General features: G+C 42.9%; 1 protein-coding gene across 1 annotated transcript; it reads right to left on the minus strand.

Moving 5' to 3' along the window:
* Positions 1-8,434: 8,434 nt before the first annotated feature.
* On the minus strand, positions 8,435-14,547 carry LOC147414463 (interleukin-9 receptor-like). Its single transcript, XM_086473222.1, has 8 exons — positions 14,469-14,547; positions 13,972-14,080; positions 12,362-12,555; positions 11,519-11,655; positions 11,011-11,185; positions 10,650-10,764; positions 9,491-9,575; positions 8,435-8,986 (listed from the first exon to the last, which is right to left on the minus strand). Exons 1-8 carry the CDS (start codon positions 14,545-14,547, stop codon positions 8,435-8,437), a joined length of 1,446 nt encoding a protein of 481 aa, XP_086329348.1.
* Positions 14,548-20,884: the final 6,337 nt, after the last annotated feature.

Here is a 20,884-nt window from a genome sequence, read left to right on the forward strand (position 1 = left end):
GCGCCCCGCGCCAGGCGCGCTGGGCGGGACGGGCCGCGGGGGCCCCGCACTGGTCAGCAGACGGCGGGAGGTCGTCACGGGGTCACTGCGCTGCGGGGCGCTGCTCACGAGGACGGTGCAGGCGCGGAGCGCCCGGTTAGGGAGCTGCACCGGAACCTACGAGACACTTTCCCTCGCGCGGGGGCTGGAGGGCCAGGGCAGCCGCAGCGTCCCAGAGTTGAGCTAATTTCTTCCGACAGATTTTTGCAGTAGCCACAGCCTGAATCAACGTTGCTGCGTGATGATTTTCTCTGCCTCAGCAAACGAGCAGAACAACTGACCATAATCTTCTCATAGATTGGGCGGCGTGTGGAGGGTGGTGTGTGTGTGTGGTTTTGTTTAAAGCGTACCTTCAGTCTTTTTCAGACTGTATCCAAATTCTTGGCCTCTCTCATAGGCAGTGTTTCCTCCCCCGGATTCCTTCCAACTAATTTACATCTTCCTGAAGGTGCCAGGCCTAGGCTTGGATATACTATTCCACTGCGGCCTCATTCGTTACAAGTCGAATGAACTGAGTGCTTGCTGCCATTCTCAAATGACGTCTCTTACGTGCTGTAATAGTATTTGTTTGTTTGCAGTAACACCCCACCGTTAATTCCTGATTTATATTATGGTACACTGCAGCTCTCACATCCTATGTCAATATATTCCTAGTAACCTCTTATTTCCCAATTTATATTAACGCATTTACTTTCACTTTCAAAGCGCAATCCTTCGCACTTTATGGAATTTCATGTTATTTAGAGCGTATTAAAAATTTGTCAAAATATTTTTTCTCCTCATTTTTGTCTCCCAAAATGACTAAAACGCTTCCCAGAACAATGTCACAAATCTTGTACACATACTTTCTATTTTGTCACCAAAATTAATGAAAATATTGAATCAGACCAAGATCGATCCAGAATAGACACTCCTGGAATACCACTTGAAATGCCATTTCAGTTTAATGGGGAACTATTAATGATTAGACTCAAATGCATCTTCAAGAAGTATAATCATTCATTCATAAGTCTATGTGGTATCATTTAGGCCAATTAGCTTCCTTAGTATTCCTTTAAAATCAAACTGTGTGAAGAATCTTATCAAAGTCAAATTATGTAATACCTACTTCTTCCCCATCATCAGCCAGTAAACTCCCTTGTCAAAGACAGAAGTTGATGAATTAGTTTTTATAGGTTCTCACTTTTTGATCTAGATATTTTTTTAAAAAAATTAGTAATTTATTCCAGAATCCTTTTAAATAATTAAGTTAGGCTAGTAGGTTTATCATTATTTTGGGCCCTATTTTTCCTACAATGAAAGATGAGACTGTTTACTTTTCAAAAGACAGAGGTTTCTTGTTCTGCATGGCTTCTCAGAAATATCCTTCAACATTGCAGAGACTGCTTCAGGTAGTACTTTATGGTTCATTTTTGTTGTTGATGTTTTTGCAAAAAAATACTTTAGGGCAAATTCCATCTGGCCCTGCAGAACTTAACACACCTCTTAAGGGGTTTAGCTCAAATTTTGTGTGTGCTACTATCATCTCGTTAAAATGCATCCTATTAATTATCTTCATTGTTGAACTATACTGTTCTACTGAAAAAAAAAAAAAAAAAAAAAAGAGAGGGCTTTGTATCCTTCCATCCATTACACATCATCTATTATTCACTCCCTTTCCTGCTCAGTAATGGGCCTCTGCTCTCCCTTTTTTCTTCAGAGTGATGACAAACTGATAGATTTTGTTGTTGCCCCCTTTTCTATTTAATTGTAGTTTCTCAGTTTGTTTTCAACTGAGCAAGAGCTAAAAACCTCTACTGTACAAGATTTCCAGCAGGTCTCGTACCCTAAACTCTGCAAGATGAAGCCATTGGAGTCTGCAGCATTGTCTTCATCTCAAAGGATGACACAGCAAAGATTTTCTTTAGAGCATCAATGAATGCTTTCCATGCTGAAAGGCTTTAATTGATATGATACACTGGCATTTCATGAAGCAGCTTTAGATGCTACTGTGTCCTTTACTACCTCTGTTCTGAAGGCACCAACCTTTGTTTTTCCACAAAGGAAAATGCTACAGTTTGCCTGATGTTAAGCAGCAGACCCTAGCAGCGATGCTGTTGCCTGATTTGTGTTTGCCTCAGCTCATATGGGTGAGATGGTACATGTATAGTCCGTATGGCTGATCCACAGCCCAGATAAGCAGCGATACAAATGAATGGGAATATGTGTCTGCCCAAGTTAGCCCTACTGGAACAGGAAGTGAGTCTGAATAGAACGCATACAGCTTAATTGAGTAGTCATGTAATATCATTATGTGTCCGCCGTTCTTCATTCCTTCATTTTCTTTGTGTTCACAACTCTCAGCTGTGTAACATTTGAAATAGCTGTAAAGTTTGTTCTGTGTGATCCACAAATTTTCATAGAATTATAGAATCATAGAATGGTTTGGGTTGGAAGGGACCTCAAAGACCATCTAGTTCCAACCCCCCCTGCCATAGGCAGGGACACCTCCCACTAGACCAGGTTGCTCAAGGCTCTATCCAACCTGGACTTGAACACTTCCAGGGATGGAGCATCCACAGCTTCATGTTTTGCTCTAGCTACTTTCAGTACAAAACGTTTTGAGAACCTCGTTTCTGTGTTTGATCATGAGCATTCATCTACGTTAAGTCTAATCTTAATCGATTTATGGAAGACATGCTTTGTGAATCTTTCATGAACTACATATTTAGGATATGGTGGCTTGTGATTAAGTTGAAGCTTACACAATGACCACATACAAACTTCTAAGCCTGTCCCTCTGAGTAGCTCTACCCCTTCGCATCTCTGAGCCTGTAAGAGCAGCCGCCCCTCTTCTCTTCTGGTACCTATTGCAGCCTTAGCTAATTTCCTGAACATGGCTGGCCAGATTTTTTGAGTACACAGTATTGCAGAAAAATACAGCTATAAGGAAGAACACCTTTCCTAGAGGAAATAACGTGTCGTCTTGGGCAAGATAGTTTACTGCAGTTTTCAGAGAGGTGACCTGCACCTCCCCTACCTGCCGAGTGATCGCGTGGCAGTTTTTTTAAGAGCTGTGGGTATCTTCGCTGTCCACCCGGTGACAGACATTTCATCGCCGAGCTGCGGGGAAACGCGGGCGTGACTGACTAGGTCGGAGCGGACCGACGAAAGCGCTTTGGAGGCTGGCGGCTGCCGAGGCTCCACCGCGCCGGCGGACCTGTGCGGGGGGCTCCGCCAGCAGGCGGCAATGGCGTGCCGCGGGCCGGCCCGGCGACCGGGGGGCAGCTCCGCCGGCTCGGAAGGCCGTGGGCAGCGCCCGGTGCGGGTAGCAGGGTTCGCTGGCACTGCAGTCCCAGGGCCGGGACCCAGCCGGCGGTCCAGGAGCAGCAGGGTGCGGGCGGGCCTAGAGCCAAAGCCCTGGCGTAGGTCCGAGGTCTCTCTAGGAGGGAGTGCTGGCAGCCAGGCCACGACGTAGGTGCAGGGTCCATCCAGGAGTCGGGGACAGCGAGAGTACTGGAGACAAGGGCAGCATCCACCCGAGGAGTCCATCCAAAATATAACCTACCTAAAGCCTGGGTCTGGAGGCCGCCCAGGAAATGACACTGAGACAGAACTGAAGACAAATCAAACCGCTCAGGCCTAAGTGGAGGTTAAATGGAGCTCCCAGGCCCTGGGCAGAGGATGTAGGCAGGAGTCCCAGGTGAGACTGGTCAGGCCAGTTAAGGCCTGTTGGTGCACTTTAGGCCACCACACGAAGGCATTACCCACAGCAGTTCTCTTTAGAGAAACATGCATTCCAGCTGTGCTCTCACTTAAGTCTCTTAATCATAGGGCTAGGCAAAGCACTTCTGTACAGGTGCAAAATCATGCATAGATCTCTGGGTGTAGACCCAGAGAGATAAATTAATTTTTAATATGCAGTTTGCAAATGCAAGCAACTATATTGCAGCAATGGGAAAACATGGACTATAACAAACATCAGAAGATCAGAGACAGTCATATTATAAACAAACCTTAGACTTTTCCTCAGTTCGTGTATACAAGTTCTATTCAGATTGGCAGGTGACTTCCATGTCACTGAACTAGCTAGCCCCGGAAATATTGCTGAGCTGACTGCATTTATTTGCTCAGAGTTGGTCCAAGATTTCCCAGCCAGGGAAGAACACATCTTGTCTTCTCCCTCCCATAGAATGCTGGCTAAACAGCTAACTTCATCCTGATCTCCAGCAGACAAAAAAACTCAGTTTGGTGGTAGCAGTGCAGATTTTAGGACATGAAGGAAAGGGAAGGTGATGGGAGGGATCAGTAGTCTTTAAATAGCATATATGATCTTTATAAAGAAGAAACTGGTATTAGGAGTCAAAACGTATTACCTATGTGTTCAGCACTGGTGACCCCCTACTGCAATATGAATGACTGTGCAAGTTATTGAAAACTGTAATCTGATTATAAAGATGGGGTGACCAGTTCTGCACACTGAAACGAGGTGAGGCATGCTACTGATAGATGTGAAAGCATTCTTCATTTTTTTTTCTCTAGTACTGCTCATCTCATTCTGAATACATCTGTTGTCTGGTTTTGAATGCAAAAGTGCATTATGAAATTCATCACTGAGCTGTCCACATTGATGCCCTGATTCCTTTCTTCAACTAATGCTTTATTTAGACTTGCGTATGGCTTACAGCTTCTTCCGCATTTGGCAAAGCATGTTAGAAAAATGTAATACAAAAGACAACTCACAACTTGTGTTTAGACTGTAATGACTGTTACTTCTGTGCTCTGACTCTGCTTATATTAGGCTTCATGTGTATCAGCTTGTCTCAAAAGGCCATATTGTGTTGGGCCTACAGTACCATATAAATACAAATATACTACTTCTAGACAGAGGCAAATACCACGTAACAGACAGATGCAAATACTGCATAATAGACAGAAGCAAATACTGCATAATACTGGGCTGTTGAACATGCACACGACATCTAGACTGATGCCGTCACAGCAGTTTCTGTGCTGGACTCCAACATGCACTGAAAATAAGAAGCGTGTTGATCAAGTCAATCTGTTCACCAGCCCTAAAATGACAAGATTTGATGCTGGGATTTTGGATTTTGTCAATTAACTTGGCTCCATGAGCATCAAGGAAGAAGCAATCCAAGTGCTGTAGTTTTGTGTGGCAAGTTAATTCTTGACTTGCATGTGGTTAAAACAAACAAAAAACCCCTGTGTGTTGATTCCCTTTCCTAGCATAAAAAGAACATCCCTTCCTCTTTTCCAATTATGATCACCAGTGCATAAATATGTATGTCATCGACGGTTCTTACTTTAGAACTGATAGTTTAGATCTCTGTACGTGATTAGTGCCTCTGTCTCCAGAATTGCTGTGCCTCTAGCAGGAACAGATCTACAGATTAGATTAAATTACTGAAGATTAAACAGACTATTTTAAATTTTTGCTGGTTTTACTGGCTACGTGGGTGAACATGTGGATGGCTCTGTGAAAGAGCATACGCTCTGCTGAGGGATGCTGGGAGACTCAAGGGACTATCCTTGTCTGGAAAGGCTTGTGGTGATAAAGACTCCTGCAGCACAGGATTCATGACTCACAGGAGCACAGCAATACAGGAAAGATGGAGTGATACAGGGCTGGGGTGCTGGAACTAACAGAGTTTACATTGGGTGGTTTGTAAGATTGTACTGCTCTTAGTTTAACCAAAGGTCTCTGTCCTTTGTTTACACAATGATCAAATTTAACAGAAGTAAACTAAAAAGATCAAGCTTGTTTCTCTTGTCTCTGGAATTACTCTCCTCCTGTCTGCTTACTTAACCAGGAAAAGATTTATGGCTTTATTTGGCCATTGACTAATGGTAGTCTCAGGAAAAAGATTGCTTTCACGGGCTAGGCTTCTGCACCTTTGAGCAGGAGTTTGCAGATCAATGATCTTAAGCCCTGAAGCTCAGGGCTGCAGGGAATGTTTCAGCATGCCAAACACCACTATTTGACACTTGTGTTTTGTTTTGATGCATTAGAAGCCACACTGTGAAGACAAGTCATCCTAACTGAGAGGGCACAACAGGCTGAATGCTGTGTCTTAATGTTTGTGACTTGTTTGCTGTGCTTTCAAGATGAGTCTGTCTCAGTGCTGCAATACCTATGCTGTTGAGAAACATGCAGTCTGATCTTCTTACCCCTCTTGAAATGAGTGTGCAGATGACTATACAGCAGAATGTCTGACAGAGATACAGCTTCCATCACTCATTACTGGGAACACCAATACTTCACCAGAGCTGTTGCTATTGGGTGGGCACTAGCAGAACTATACTGGTGCTCACATGCTAGACACCATGGGACAGCTCACCACGCTGGACCCCCTTGGCTTTATGAGCTGTGAAATACATAGGTACTCAGGAGCCTTCTTATCCCTTTTTCTGTTGATGGTGGTAGCAGCAACACTGGCTTAGTGCTTTGGTCTGCAAACTAGAGAGAACATTTAGTTCTCTCTCCTACTTTTTCTATGGTGTTTTCAAACCGACTCTTACTAATGATTCATATAGTCAAAGTTCTTTCCAAAGCTCTCAGAAACTAACTTCTGAAAAATCAAAGTTCGCATTAATTCCTCTGCTTTACTTACTTCTGAACAATCATACAGTGTTAGTTCTTTTACTTTACTTATTTCAAGGGGGAAAAAAAAAAAAACAAAACCAAAAAACAGTGCACAACTAAAATAAAATCTGCCACAGGACATTTTCAACTCCTTAGTGGCTTACAAGCATTACTTCAATATGTTTTGAAATTGTTTCCTCTGGCAAAACTCAACAGGAAGAAAAGAAAGGGGAAAAATACTGGCTGCTTTGTTGTGGTTGCAGATGATACACATAGCATGCACTCAGTAGTGTCAGGAAATGAAAGGCTTCGAAGGCTTGACCAGAGCCCACATTATGCCTCCTTACTAGATGGTAGTTCTGTCTTCCACTGGAAGGATACGTATCACACTCAGCCTTAGAGGCAAAACTCAGCCTTAGGATAGTTCAGAGATTCTGGTAGAAGCTGTGAAAAAACATAGCTTGAACCTAATACCAGTCTCAAACATGACACAAAAACCCCCAACCAAAACCACCAAACAACAAAACCCAAAACACAAAGCAAAAGGAGAGACAAATGTGCTTTTATACACTGCTTCTCTAGAAAAATTGTGGGTTTTCATTGGCTAAATAAAAATTAGCCTTTGATTGTTGCAGAGACCTAATTGTAAAGCAGAGGTATTTTGTTCTTTTTTTTCTAGCTACAACTAACATTTTCTGTGGTACCTTTCCTCTTTGCACTTTTCCCATTTTATAAGTAGCTGCATAAAAGCAGAACCAGCTCAAATGTTAACAGTTTCACCTGGAGAACTGCTGATTCTCCAGTATCATTTCAGCCCTTTAAGCATCAGCCTGTCATCATCTTCAGACTCAGTTTTTACAGTCTTCCTGCCTTCCTGGCAGCATCATTTTTGACTTTTCATTTCTGTTCAGTAATTTCCTACTGCATTCTGTCTCTCTATCTCCTTTTGCTTCTCTATCTCACCAAGTTTTGTGCTCTCCCTTCCATGGCCTGACCTGCTGCTCCTTAGCCATATCTTAATATAATTGTTCCCAATCTCCTTTTGCTAATATTACCAGTACAGAATACCTTGTTAACTGAGCAAGATTTTCTAGAACTGGTTCAGTTTCTGTGCAGACATGTTCATAAGCAAGGGCTGTCAAGATCTGAGAGATTTAAGATAAAATTGATCTGCCATTTTCAGGAAGCATCCTTCTGATTCTGAAGATTAGAAAAGTTACACACATTCAGGATAGTAAAGAACAAGCCCCACTGACTGATTGTCTTTAAATAGTGCAATTATAAATCCTGATGAAATCAGGAACCATTTGAAGTCATCAATATCACATCAAGAAGCAAAATTACCCTCTTTAGCAAAATTTGTTTATCATGGTTTTATGAAGAATCGTACATAGTTTTGAAATAACGATGGGGTTTAAATCATGGTTCAGCACATTGCAAATATTGCTGCTTCCGAGAAGCACACAATTCCAATAGCTCTTCCTGAGGAAAAACAGCAAGTCTGCTGCTGCTTCCTTGGACTGGGGGGTTGTTGGACTTCTGCTGCTGCCAGGAGGTTAATTTAAGGAAGAGCATGGTCATGTGTCCCCTGAGACAGCAGATGTTGCTGGAGTTAGGCTTTGCCATGCTTGTAGGGGTAGTATTTGCTAGCCAGAGGAGTTGGTCACAATCTTCTTCTGAAGTATAGAAATTGAGGATTTACCTAAAAATGATATATGTTTGTAATTGTCTGCACAGCACCATTTAAACCACTTGGGAAGACAGTGTTGGAAGGTGACAGGACAGCACAAAGATCTTTGCAGGCGGTATTCCTCAGGAAAGGTCACTCTGATCATTCTGCTGTATGACAAGACTATTACCGTTGGAAAGCTTCAGTAGTTCAGCAGGAATCAAACCTCCTGTGGTATCATTGTCACACAAGGTACAATAGTCATTACTGCTGAAGGACACATTTGCTACCTCCAAAGATTCCTGAGGCATAAGGAAGTCACCCTTTCCATGCTGTGCGAGAGAGAGAGAATTCCTTCCCAAGCTAGGGCTCTCAAAGTTGGCTTTAATTATTTCAGAGATTTTCAGGCCAACTGTACCATCAGCATGGCTTTGTGCAAACAACGGTCCCAGTCTCATTTCTATCTCTTCTGCTCTTACGTACCTGCTCGGTACATACTGCTGGCTTGGACCTGAGGCAAATACAAAGTTTTCTTCTGCAGTAACCAGATTTGTGCTTTCCAAAGGTTTCAAGGAGATCTGGGAAATCAGTTCTTGAGTGTTTAGGTCAGAAACTCCATCTGCAGACACTTTGTTTGAGTTGCTGGCCTCTTCTCTCCTGAGGTGGCTACAAGCCTCATTAGGTCCAACCCAGTCCTAGTGAAAGGATCAGTAAGTTCGGGACATTTGCTTAGAGTTGGAATCTGCAAAATAACTGTTCTTTCTATATAGCTTTGGCATAATAATCCAGAGGTTTAATGCATATCTACTGGGCAAAATTAGAGTAATAGGGTAGAGAATCTAGCTGCTAATTTCACAAGATTTCACAAGCAATTTTCAATATGTCACCTCCAGACTATACTGTAAGCTGTTTGTAATACTTTGGCTTTGCACAGACAGGGTGCACCTTTCATGTTCAGCACGGATAGGGAGTGAGTGACTGGAGGGGTTTTATTTCTAAGGAAAAAGCAGCTGGACAGAAGCTCTGGTGGTGTAGCTAGTATGTGGAGGCAGAAAACTGAGAAACTATAAACTCCCAGGAGGACCAGGACCATAGGCCAGTAACTTGTCTCAGGAGCTAGAATGATTAATCCTAGAAAAAAAAAAATCCTCCCCTCATGAACTGAGGGCCATAAGAAAGAAATTGAACTTATTTCTTACCTTAAAATTCCCATTGTGCAAACTATAGAGTGGCTGAAAGAAAGCAGCTGGTGTGGGAATGTTAAAGCAGGAGAGGCTTTTTGCCCTGAAGTGAGAAAAGAACACTTAAAATAAAAAAAAAAAACAGACAATTTTTCTGTATTCTGTCTCAATGATATAGCACACTGATTAGATGAACGCCCCACACTTAGGTTAAAAAAATCACAGAAGCCCATTTCACATGGTTTCTGACATCTCATGCAATTGTTTGTCTGCCTCCTGTCTGTGCATTTAATGTTTCTAGCCTGAAGCGTAGTCTTAAAAGTTTCTGAGAAATGCTATATGCTTCAAACTCAATACTAGTCTATTACTCATTATATGCACTGAGCTATATATGCATTTGTTTAGCAACTTATTTGATCTAAACCACTGTTTCTGAAAGTGTTTTAGAGAGTTCTAGTTTCATGACATTTAGACAGAGAAATTCTGACAGACATCCTAGTCCCTTTATTAGAATCTATCCTGTAAAAATATTTTATCATATGGACATCATGTATTCTGTTTCTCTAAGTGACATGTATATCGAGCATAATAATATATGTCATGGCAGAAGAGGAAGAGGTAGGAGATTTACCTTTGCTCTGCCAGCATAAAAAATTGCAGAGGATGGTTGAACCAAGGTTCTAGAGACACTTTTTTTCCTCTGTATATCTTGGTCCTAGAACCTAAGAAACACTGAATCCAAGTCAGCGTAGTTTGCCTAGATTGGTATTTTACATACTGACTACTGCTAGGAATGTCACAAGTAGCTTAACATTGACATCAGTTTAGCCACCTTTATGGATTAGCTGCATACTTGCACTTTTAATTTATCTACATGAAACTTAACAAAAAATTTCCATGGGTTTAAATTTATTGAACTCCAAGAGACCCTCAAACCTGGAGCTTTAGCTGAGTTTGGGTGCCACAAAGGCACTTTGGTCTCCTTAAGGATCTTGTAGTGGGTCGCTAACTATCATCAGCCAAGGAACATGTCATGTCCCAAGATTGTCAAAAGAGCTTTTGAAAACGATTGAGTCTGTGCAGCAGAAACAGGAAGCCAAAGGGATATAAGGACGCTTGATTTACCCTCTTCAAGCTATAAAGATTAAGGGGAACTTAATGAAAAACAATAACATACCTTGAAGAAAGCTTGCAATTCCAAAGTAAATAGAGTAGAGTGCCAAAACTCAGAGGAATGAAGAATAATTGTATAGTTCTGGTATTGAGGATCTTTTCAGGCAGTTTTGGAACACCTGGGAAAAGAATCAGCACATAAATATTTGATAAAAAGTCTGGAATTGAAGCTAGAACCCCAAATAACCAACCAATGCCAATGAAACAGGCTGCTAAAGACCTCAAGGAAAGTTATTTGACTATGAAAACTTGAAGGAAGCTAGTTCCGATTTGAAAAACTTCATTTTACCAGGTATCTTCCTTTTTCTTTTTTGAACATGGACGTGAAAATACATGAATTAAGGTAAAACCAACATTCTTTGTACCTGCTCTTTGAAACACTGTTGTCTGGCTCCACTCACTCCACTGACTATGGTATGAATCCTCATTTTCAGAAACTTTGCAGCGAACTCGTGCAATGTAAGTAATACCACTGCGAAGCTCTGTGGCTTCAATTTCTATCTGTGGCAGAGAACTGGGTGGTGTCTTGTTCAGTGCAATCTGCAAAGTATTACAAAGAATTTCTGTTAACAAGGTTGAGCAAACGGATGATCTTTTAAATGCTCTTTCTCTCCTTTTTTTTTTTTTTTTTTTTTTTTTGATTTTCCAGATCCTCTTTGCTTGGATGCAAGAAGAGGGCCTGCTGTGATGATTGGTGACCTCTGAATTCAGGGTTCAGGGGAGGATTTATTGATGTTTTATATAAAATCTCTCAGCTTTGATGTGGGAAACCAGAAAGGCCAGTTTAAAAGAATCAGTGGCGAGAAGGCCCTGAGCTGAGTGGCAAGGCCGTTGCGACTAAAGGCAGTATCAGTGTGTGCCTCATCCAGTTACCTCCCAGGACATGCTGTACTCCTTATACTGCAACTCATATTGAAGAATTTCAACGAGGTACCAAGGCACACTCCACCATATCTGACACTTGCTGGCAGTAGCATTGCTCTGGATGTTCAAAGGCGGATCAAGTTTTACTGCAAATAGAGAGGTATGGTTTTTTTCACAATATTTGGAACATTAACACCACAGAAGGAGATGCATGATGCTAGGACAACTAAAATCTTGGAAGATAAGGCTGAGCCTAAAGAGTGATACTAAGACCAGCAGTAGACCACATTAGCTTACCAGGTGGGTCAGAACACCTAGACAACTGACATAAATTAGCGATAACTCAAATAGCCCCTGGGGATAGTCCTACAACCAAAGAACTGCTCGGGATGTCACATTCAGGTCTTCTAACATACCACTCATATAGACAGGGTCTGAGATTTCAAATGCTAGAGCATTTCTCTGAAGTGCCAGGCCATGGGACATTGAATTACATCCATGACTTTGATTCCTTGTGACTTCATTTCTCAGGGGAAAAAACGACTATAGAGGCAATCCAATTGTACATGATCCATGGCACAAGCAAACATGATGCAGATGAGATGTATACTTGAAATGTGCTCCAGAGCTAGCCCCCTCTGAAGTCCTGGAAAAGTCAGAATGGAGAGACACTGGGACTGCATCCTTACTGATGAAGTGCACATAGTGCACTCTGCAGGAATGGGCCGTCTGGCTTGTTTCCGTTATTTTTGCTTGCGTTCTTTGAGGCACCCTTTGTTAGAAAACATATCAGACCTACCCCAAATCTGCTAGGCAGAGCCTCAGCTCACAGCTGCCCTGGTTCATACTTACTGTGCTTGCGGGGATTGTACTCTGGAAAGGTAATGTATGTATGATTACGTCCAAAGAAGTTGCCTTGGAGAGAGACTCTATAACCATCTGTTTCCAAGATCTGGCTGGCTAAATGGATTGTGCAGTAGTACTGATTCTGCATGTTCTTTCTGGCAGTCAGTTTGCAGCTGGCGTTGTGGCCCTTTGACCAGAGGCTAGAAGAATAAAAGGGCTGAAAGTTTCTTTTAAGTCATACAATTAAGTACTTTTCAGTTTATGAAAGATGGGTGGGAGCTCAGCACAGCACCACGTTGCAGAAGAACATGAGCCTCTTTAGTGCAGACAGCAGAGAAGGCAAAGATAAAGCTGTCTGGATGGCAGGGCTGAAGAGGGAGGAAAGAGGCACCTTCAGAACCTCACTGCTGAGAGCACCAAACCTCCCAGGAGCTGCATGCAGAGCCCAGTAACTGTCCCCTGCTCCCTCTGAAAGTGAGAGGGCTGCTCTGTGTTGCTGCCAGGAAAGCGTCTGGTGTATGGGGGTAGGAGTGGGTGGACAGTTAGTTACAAGTGCACAGCACAGAGCTAAGAAGTTGTGAACAAACCAGTACTGACAGCGAAACACATCAGAGGTTGGTTTGTTGTTTGGTTTCTTCCTTAATATTCACAAGCTTCAGCACAGCATAACAGGATGAATGACAGAAAACGTCAACTTGGGGAAATAGGTCCAAAGAACAGTCTTCTACTATTAAATTATCTAACGTAGCCATGTATTAGTGAATTTTTTGTCTTGCATGTGACCCCACAATAAACTGGGATACCACAGTTTATCAGCTTGGCATTTTTTCATAGATTTAAAATCCAGTATCATTAAGAGTTAGGCTATTTTTGACTTAGCCGTACCAGGATATATGAGGCGTGTAATGACAGCATGGCTTACCCTCCTGTAATAGTTCACTAGTTATTGGTAGTCAAGACAACATTATTACATAATCTAAACACATTAATGTCAAATTAGCATATCACAATGCTTATTATCATATCACCTAGCAAACTACCCACCTGATTTCTTCTGTTAGAAGGAAAATTATTCACATAATATTCTAAATCTGTTATTAAAGCTTATAACTCACTGGACTTTCAAAATCCTTTTGTGTGTATATATATTATATATATATAAACTAATTTAGATTAAACCACTAGGGGTTTAGTTTGTAGTCAACAAGACAAGAAGTGATTGGAATTGATGTGGGATGGGCTCCGGAAGTCCCCAGACCTCTGTGGAGAGCAGAGACTGGGATGGGATGGGAAGGGTCTCTGCACTGAGAGGCCCCTCCTGGAAGGGGACACTGGACAGATGGACTGCCCTGAGCCAGGATGAGATCATGCAGCCTGTGTGCTGGACTTCTGCCGCACCCCCTGAGGCTGTGGGCACACAAAAGGGTGTGAAGGGAGCAGCTTCCAAGGCAGCCCAGGTGTATGGGGTGGTGAGGTGGCAGAGCTAGCTGTGCTGCAGGTCTCCTGCTGTGGAGGAAGCAAAGCCCATGGCTGGGCCCCTTCTCTGCTCCTCTGCGCAGTCCTGCCCGTGCCAGGCCTGGGACTGCCTCAGAGAGCTCTCAGTGTGCGGCTCTTACTTGGTGAAATGCAGGTGGAAAGGTCCGTCGCCCACAGGCTCCTCTGTTGCCCACATGCAGCTTACAGTAGTCACGTAGTTATTCAGGCAGCTTAGGCTGCCAGGGAACTCTGCAGAGGAAGGAGACCAAAGCTGCATTCGTGTGTCATCTGATGAGGCCTTGCTCGGTACATCAAATGCGTTACTTCCTAGTGCTTCCTTTACCGACCCCTCATCTGTCCTTTCTCATGATGTTCTTCCTCTCTTGTACCACATTTCACTGCACGAGATGAGCTTAAGGCCTTAGGACAGTGGCTGTGGTTTTTCTGCTGCCCAGCTTGTCCATTATGTGCTCAGTTCCCTAGGCCTGGCATTGCCAGCCAGCTGTACTAGTTCCCGGGACTTGAGAAAGGGCAGTCACAAGATCTTGTGTGGCGTACTTTAGGGTCTGTGAATGAAAAATGAACACATGCATATGTGCCTCTCTTCTCTCAGCGAACCTATTCCAGATATCCTTACCTCTCCCTCTTCCTCCACCAAAGAGCGACACAGCAGTAATGCACAGCTGGAGGCCCAGCTGCCACACATCTCCTCCCATTCCAGACAGTATCTAAAATAGAACAATTGTTAGAAGCAGTTTTGTCTGCATTTTTACCAGCAGGTTGAAGCTTTAGCTACGTGCTTCTGCCAGCCCTGAAACAAGCTGACCTTGACTCTGTCAGACAGGGTACCAACTCAGCTATAGCGTTTCACAGAATCACGGAATGGTAGGAGTTGGAAGGGATCTCTGGAGATCATCTGGTCCAACTCCCCCACCAAAGCAGGTTCACCTAGAGCAGGTCACACAGGAACGCATCCAGACAGGTTTTGAATATATCCAGAGAAGGAGTCTCCCCAACTTCCCTGGGCAGCCTGTTCCAGTGCTCTGCCACCCTCAGAGTGAAGAAGTTCCTCCTCATGTTCAAGCAGAACTTCCTGTGCTCCAGTTTGTGCCTGTTGCCCCTTGTCCTGTCTCTGGGCACCACTGAAAAGAGCCTGGCCCCATCCTCTTGACACCCGCCCTTGAGATATTTAGAAGTGTTGATAAGATCCCCTCTCAGTCTTCTCCAGGCTAAAGAGCCCCAGGTCTCTCAGCCTCTCCTCATAGGAGAGATGCTCCAGCCCCCTCATCATCTTCATAGCCCGCCACTGGGCTCTCTCCAGTAGCTCCTTGTCCTTCTTGAACTGGGGGGCCCAGAACTGGAACTGTTCTTCTCATGGCAGTAAATAGTACTTTGCACAGGAATCTAAAGCACCAGCTGCCTCGAGGAAATGTTTAATCGCTGCCATTTGATCGGGGATGGGGGGGTGTTCCATCTTTCCTTCTTCCTGCATTTTTTGGCATCTGGTTTATGACAATTTAAGAGCAGCAGAGAGCCACAGTGGGTTGGAACTGTTTCCCCATATCCTGTTTCTGACAGTAACCAAAACAATAGCAATAGAGGAAGCATAGATGTTCTTCTCTGAGAATATTCTCAGCCTACAGACATCTGCAGCTCAGAGGACTCCTGGAGCAGCCATAATTTCTGCATATTCAGGCTTCAATAGATTTTTTTCTCTCATCAGCTTGTCCATCAGCAGTAGTCACCTGCTGAAAGCCATCTACACCACAAACGCTGCTTCCTGACTTTAATGGTAATTCTTTTTTTTTTCCCTTGAGGAATGGAGCAAGTGGTCTCTGTACCTCCCCTTTCTCTTCACTAGAGGAACACTTGCTTGACCTGCTAGTGTCACAAGACTTTTGAAGGAGTCTTTCTTCAAGCCTCTTGGAGTTGTCCTGAGCTAGTGTGAAAAGGTTTGAGGTCAGGAACAAAAGCTGGGATAGAAATGGGTGTTCTGGCTTACAGATTTTTTTGTTTTAGAAATTCACCCATTTCATAACTGAACAAAACTAAGACCTGTCTCTCAAACACAAACACACACAAGAAGCTACAATTCCAGACAGATATAGAACATTTAGGGCCTAGTCATTACCCCAGTTTACTGAAGGGTTGTGTACGGATGTTTGAAGTGTATCTTCTGCAATCTACAAGGCTATGCTGAACTCCCTCTCTTTCCTTTTAACCAGAAATTGCATTCTGTGAATTCTTGCCTGATAAAGTTTTCATTTAAAATGATACTTTTTCATAAAAAGTTTCTGAATTGATGATTCTCCAGCAAACAAAGTTTAATATGAAGAATCCTGACCTGATCTATTGAGCCATATATGGTGTTTTTTTAAGATGCTTCCAGTTTGCACTATTTGCCTTTACCTTAACATAGCAAACAAGCCCAGAACCTCTACAGGTAGTGTGCTGCTCTAAGAAGCCCATGACTCAGCCTGGATCCCAGAAAACAAGGAGTGAGTTTGTAGACAGAGAACACTAATAAGTATAGACAAAAACACGTACTTAAAAAAATTAAAAAAAATATCAGGGGAACACTATTTGCACTGCTTGCCCAGCATGGACACTGAACTGAGCTCTAGGGCTGTAGTAATGAGAGGCTGTGAGAATGTTCTGTCTTGGAAGAGCTTGGCTTAGTTATCACACAAAAAGAAAAGAAACACCAAAATTTGCCAGGGATTATGATCTGTCTTTCAGAAGCAGCTGGGGAAAAAGGAGAGAGAAGCATCAGGACAGAAGAAGCACTAAGTACAGCATTAGTGCAAGACCAAATGGGTACAGCCTGGCTATAGAATAACCAATAAAGGGGCTGAAGTAGTCTTGAATGGAAGTGAATGAGAAAGAGCCTACACTTAGCAAGGATTGTGATATTTCAATCATTAGGATTGTTTTACTGAAGGGATTAAATGATCTGATGGCTACAGTAGCAGGAGCTGGACTCCATGACCAAGACTATCCTTCCAGTCCCAGATCTCACAAACCTAGATGGCAGCATCCACATACCAACCTCTTCTCTGCAATTATGCCTGCTTACTGTGTGCCTTTTCTGAATGAAATAGTAAAATAATTACAATGTTTCAGAAACTGATCAAGAGAAAAAGAATCTTTCTGGCTTCTACTTCACCACCTTTTAATTTATGGGTTGTTTTTTTTCATAAATATCCTGTTTTGCTGCAGACCTTCAGAGTGGGGGTTGTCAAGAGGAAGTGTCACCATTAGCTGAGTTTAGCTGAGGGATGCTAGGAGGCTTGAAGTCTCTCCTGTTTATCATTCTAATCAGGGTTGCATATGATCCCTGCGATAAATACACTAAGACTGACTAAATATGAAATAGAGAGTGCTGCAGCAAGTAGAATTATACATGTGCTTACAAGAACTTGTTCAGGCACACAGACAAACATAGGTCAAGATAACTAAACCAGGACAGAATATTTCCAGGTAACTGCTACTAATTTGATAAACTCTTGCCCCCCATCCCTGACTCCCTCCTTGCAAGTTGTTCTTTGTTAGTTCTGCAATGTTTGAAATGTGTCAGATATTTCCTGGCTCTCTAGCTCACCTGGAAACAAATACAGCATGTTTAAATGCAAATTTGTGCGTTAGAAGCCATGCATGTTAGTCATGTAGGTCATGGAACCCGAAAGGCTTATCAGAAAATTATTTGGGGAAATAGAACGTAATCAGTTGAATGAGATTCTGTAGTACATTAGTGTAGTCAGAGGAGCTAACACAGACTGTGGATGCATATCAATTAAAAGAGATGTTGTCACAGCTACATGTAGCATTTGTAACACCATTATTAGTTAATCTCGTTGGGGTCCACGCTTTAAATAAAAAGTTGCTGAAAAGGTGAAAATAGTTCCGAAAAGGGCTATAAGAATGATTTAATACTGGATAACTTTCCTCAGAAAGGAACAACTAAAGACCAACTAAATGTCTTTAATTTAACCAAGGAAAAGGCTAAGTAGTAGTTTCACACCAGCCATAATTATCTTAGATGGGAAGATTTCAGGCACGAGAAAAGTATTCTTTCTTTGTTTTTAATCTACAAGAGAAAGATGGAAAGAATCCAGTAGCTGGACACTGAAGGTAGATACACTTAGAGAGAAATAAAATGCAGAATTTGTACAAAGGGGAACTACCTTTTTTTGGTGGAACCTCTTGCCTAAACATATGATCCAAGACTTGTAGTCTATAGATCTTGGTTAGGTATCTTTAAAAAAAAATAAAGCCGTAGCTCAGATGGAAGACATGAAATTGATGCTGGACTTAGTTATAATGATCTGTCCTGAAGTGATCATGATAGTGTTCTCCTCTTAACATAGGCAATCCTGAGCCTTGCAAAGGTATACCCATAGTACATCCTCAAAAGCCACTTCACAAACAGGCCCTGTCACTTCTCAGTAACTGCCAGACACTTCCCACTTATGAAGAAAGTAAATAATGGTACATTTTGTAGTGTTCAGGGGAAATACCAATTGCAAGCATAGAGACATGTTAATGAGGTAATTTGAGTAATGTCTGCTGATGTTTGCAATGAGTTTGGCCTTGCAAGAAAATAGCTGCAAACTTTGCTAGAATCCTAGAGATGCCTTGATGCATCTTCTCACCTTTCATAGTCACTGTGTTTCCCACCTGGTTCAAGTCACTCAGCCATGGGAAAAGAATTGCCACATTAACCTAAGGCAGGTTGAGCTGGTGATAGCCCAGCCTGACCATGGATGAACTGTCTTGATAAGTCTCAGAAATAAATGACTGCTTTGTTGAAATTCTCTTCCTCTTACGTAGGTCAATATGGAGGTTTTTGTAGGCCATGTAGCAAAATGGACATGGTCAATTCAAACCTCAGCGCCTCTTGGTGCTGGACAGCAAACAGCCACAGAATGGGACAAAAATGAGGCAAGTGCAAAAGCACTCTTCAATTTCAGCGTGAACAGATGGGTGAAGGGATTCTTGGTGACATAGCAGGCATTCATCATTCTCCCCAGTGACCATCATGTCTGAACACTGCCAGTTCTTTCTGCAGCAGGAGGAGAGCAAGAAGCTGATTATTAAGCCAGGAACCAAGCAGAAACCAAGAAGGTGCCAGCATTATTGGAAGGCAACATCTCATTGGCATGCCCTATGTCCAGTGCTAGCAGCAAGGGCACTATTACAGCAGCTGGGGGACTGAAAGACAAATCCCCTTCCTACCCAGGCTGCTGATGCTTTTTTTTTGTTCCAAAGCCCAGCTTCTGCAACACTGCTGAGTTGTGGGTGAAGGCAGAAAAGCCCTGTTAGAACTGTAGGTATGGGAGGTGTCAAGAGGAAGGGAGAACCACCACCTTCACTCTGCAGGAAAGAAAGAGACCAAATGTCTGAGAGAAAGTCCTGAAATGATACACCAGGTATACTGCCACCAATCCAGGTGTTGGTTCAGCACCAGAGGCTGACTGGTGACCTCGAGTTCCCAAGTTGCAATGGTGTTTCTATCCTTTCTGTATGTTTCCAGGGCAGAGTTCTCCAGCCTGTTATCTGCTCCAGAAAATAAGGCCTTGCAACCATGCCTTTTCCCTCCCCCTCCTGAAATTCCTTTAGCTGCCTCCAGTTCCCCAAAGTCATTTCAAGTAATTTTAGTCACAATTTGTACAACACAGACAATAAAATCTCAACGGCTTATCAACAGAAAGACAGGTGACTGACTGTTATTGCTATATCTGTTTGTATAACCAGAAACCCATAGCCAAAGTTCTGGCTAATCTGCACATTTGGAGTCCAGCAGAACTCACAATAAATAAAAAGATGGACTTTGTTTTTAAGAATTTATAGGGTAAAACAAATTATTTGTTAGATACCACTGAGTGGGGAAGTAATACAAGAAGGTGACAGCACAGTCTCAGTATGTGGGTAGCCTAGATACCGTCTGGGTTTTAGCAACTCAGCAAAGCAGAGCTTTAAGGAGAGACTGAGGTAGCTGAAGAGAATTGGACGCAGAACCTTCAGTGTGTAAGCAGTAGCATGGAGGAAGGTTAGTAGGAGCTGATTTGATGATCTAGTGGGAGGTGGAAGCTGGCATCATAGAAAGAGTTGACTTCTTGACATGGAAGTGAGAGATGACAAGAGGACAAGGAGATGCTGTCGGTGACTTTGAAAGTGGGGACAAGAAGCTTATGTTTGATGTGATAAAGAAAGGGAGACAGAAGAATTGTGTAGAAAAATGTAATGAGTTCAAGTGATGGACACAAAAAAGGACCTTTGCATCTCTGACCTTTGGATGTAAGACAAGTAGATGTAAGACAAGATCGGCTTTATGAAGGCCTGATAAAACATGAAATTGAAGTGTCATACAAGAGCATGAGCAAAGATTTCATGTGGAGATATGTGTGTAAGATTCTTCAACATGCTTGAGTACCCTTTGATACATGTAGTGATGTTATATGCCAGCCCACAGCAGACAGCCAGAACTTCTATGTTCTATCCCACCGCTGCCATCAACTCTTATACAGAGTAGACTGTTTTGTCAGTGCAATTTTTCTTGTTGCAGCTCGCTCGTATGGTCTGCTACGCTCACCTCAATCTTAGAGGAAGTCAGAATCTTCAGGCTCTGATTTGTCAGTGACTCTGAGCTGTTCCAAAACGTGCTCTGCTTGCTCTACCTCCCACAGCAAGATACAATGACTGGTGCACAGTGGGAGCAGGCACAGCAGACCTGGACCCTTGAACATTCTGTTTCCATTCCTTACACCTTAGCAATTAGTCATAAATAACCTGCTTTCCCTTGTCCACAATCCCTTCCTTTGCTTCAGTCTCTTCCAGAGGCAGCACCAACAGGCACGAAAGAAAGGCAGGACACTGGCTCGCACCTATGAAGTAAAACAATGACGAGCAAGAGTGTGTCTGTACCAACATGCACATCCCTCTCTGCATTGTTAGCCCCAAGTGCACAATGTTCAAAACAATCCATTGTGCTACTAAGTGTGGTTGTTTATTGTGGGCACTCCTTCAATCAGCCCTGCCTACAAGAAAAAAATT

The sequence above is a fragment of the Leptosomus discolor genome, chromosome 14 (assembly GCF_034619465.1).
Source record: "Leptosomus discolor isolate bLepDis1 chromosome 14, bLepDis1.hap2, whole genome shotgun sequence".
In the NCBI taxonomy this organism is placed as follows: Eukaryota; Metazoa; Chordata; class Aves; order Leptosomiformes; family Leptosomidae; genus Leptosomus; species Leptosomus discolor.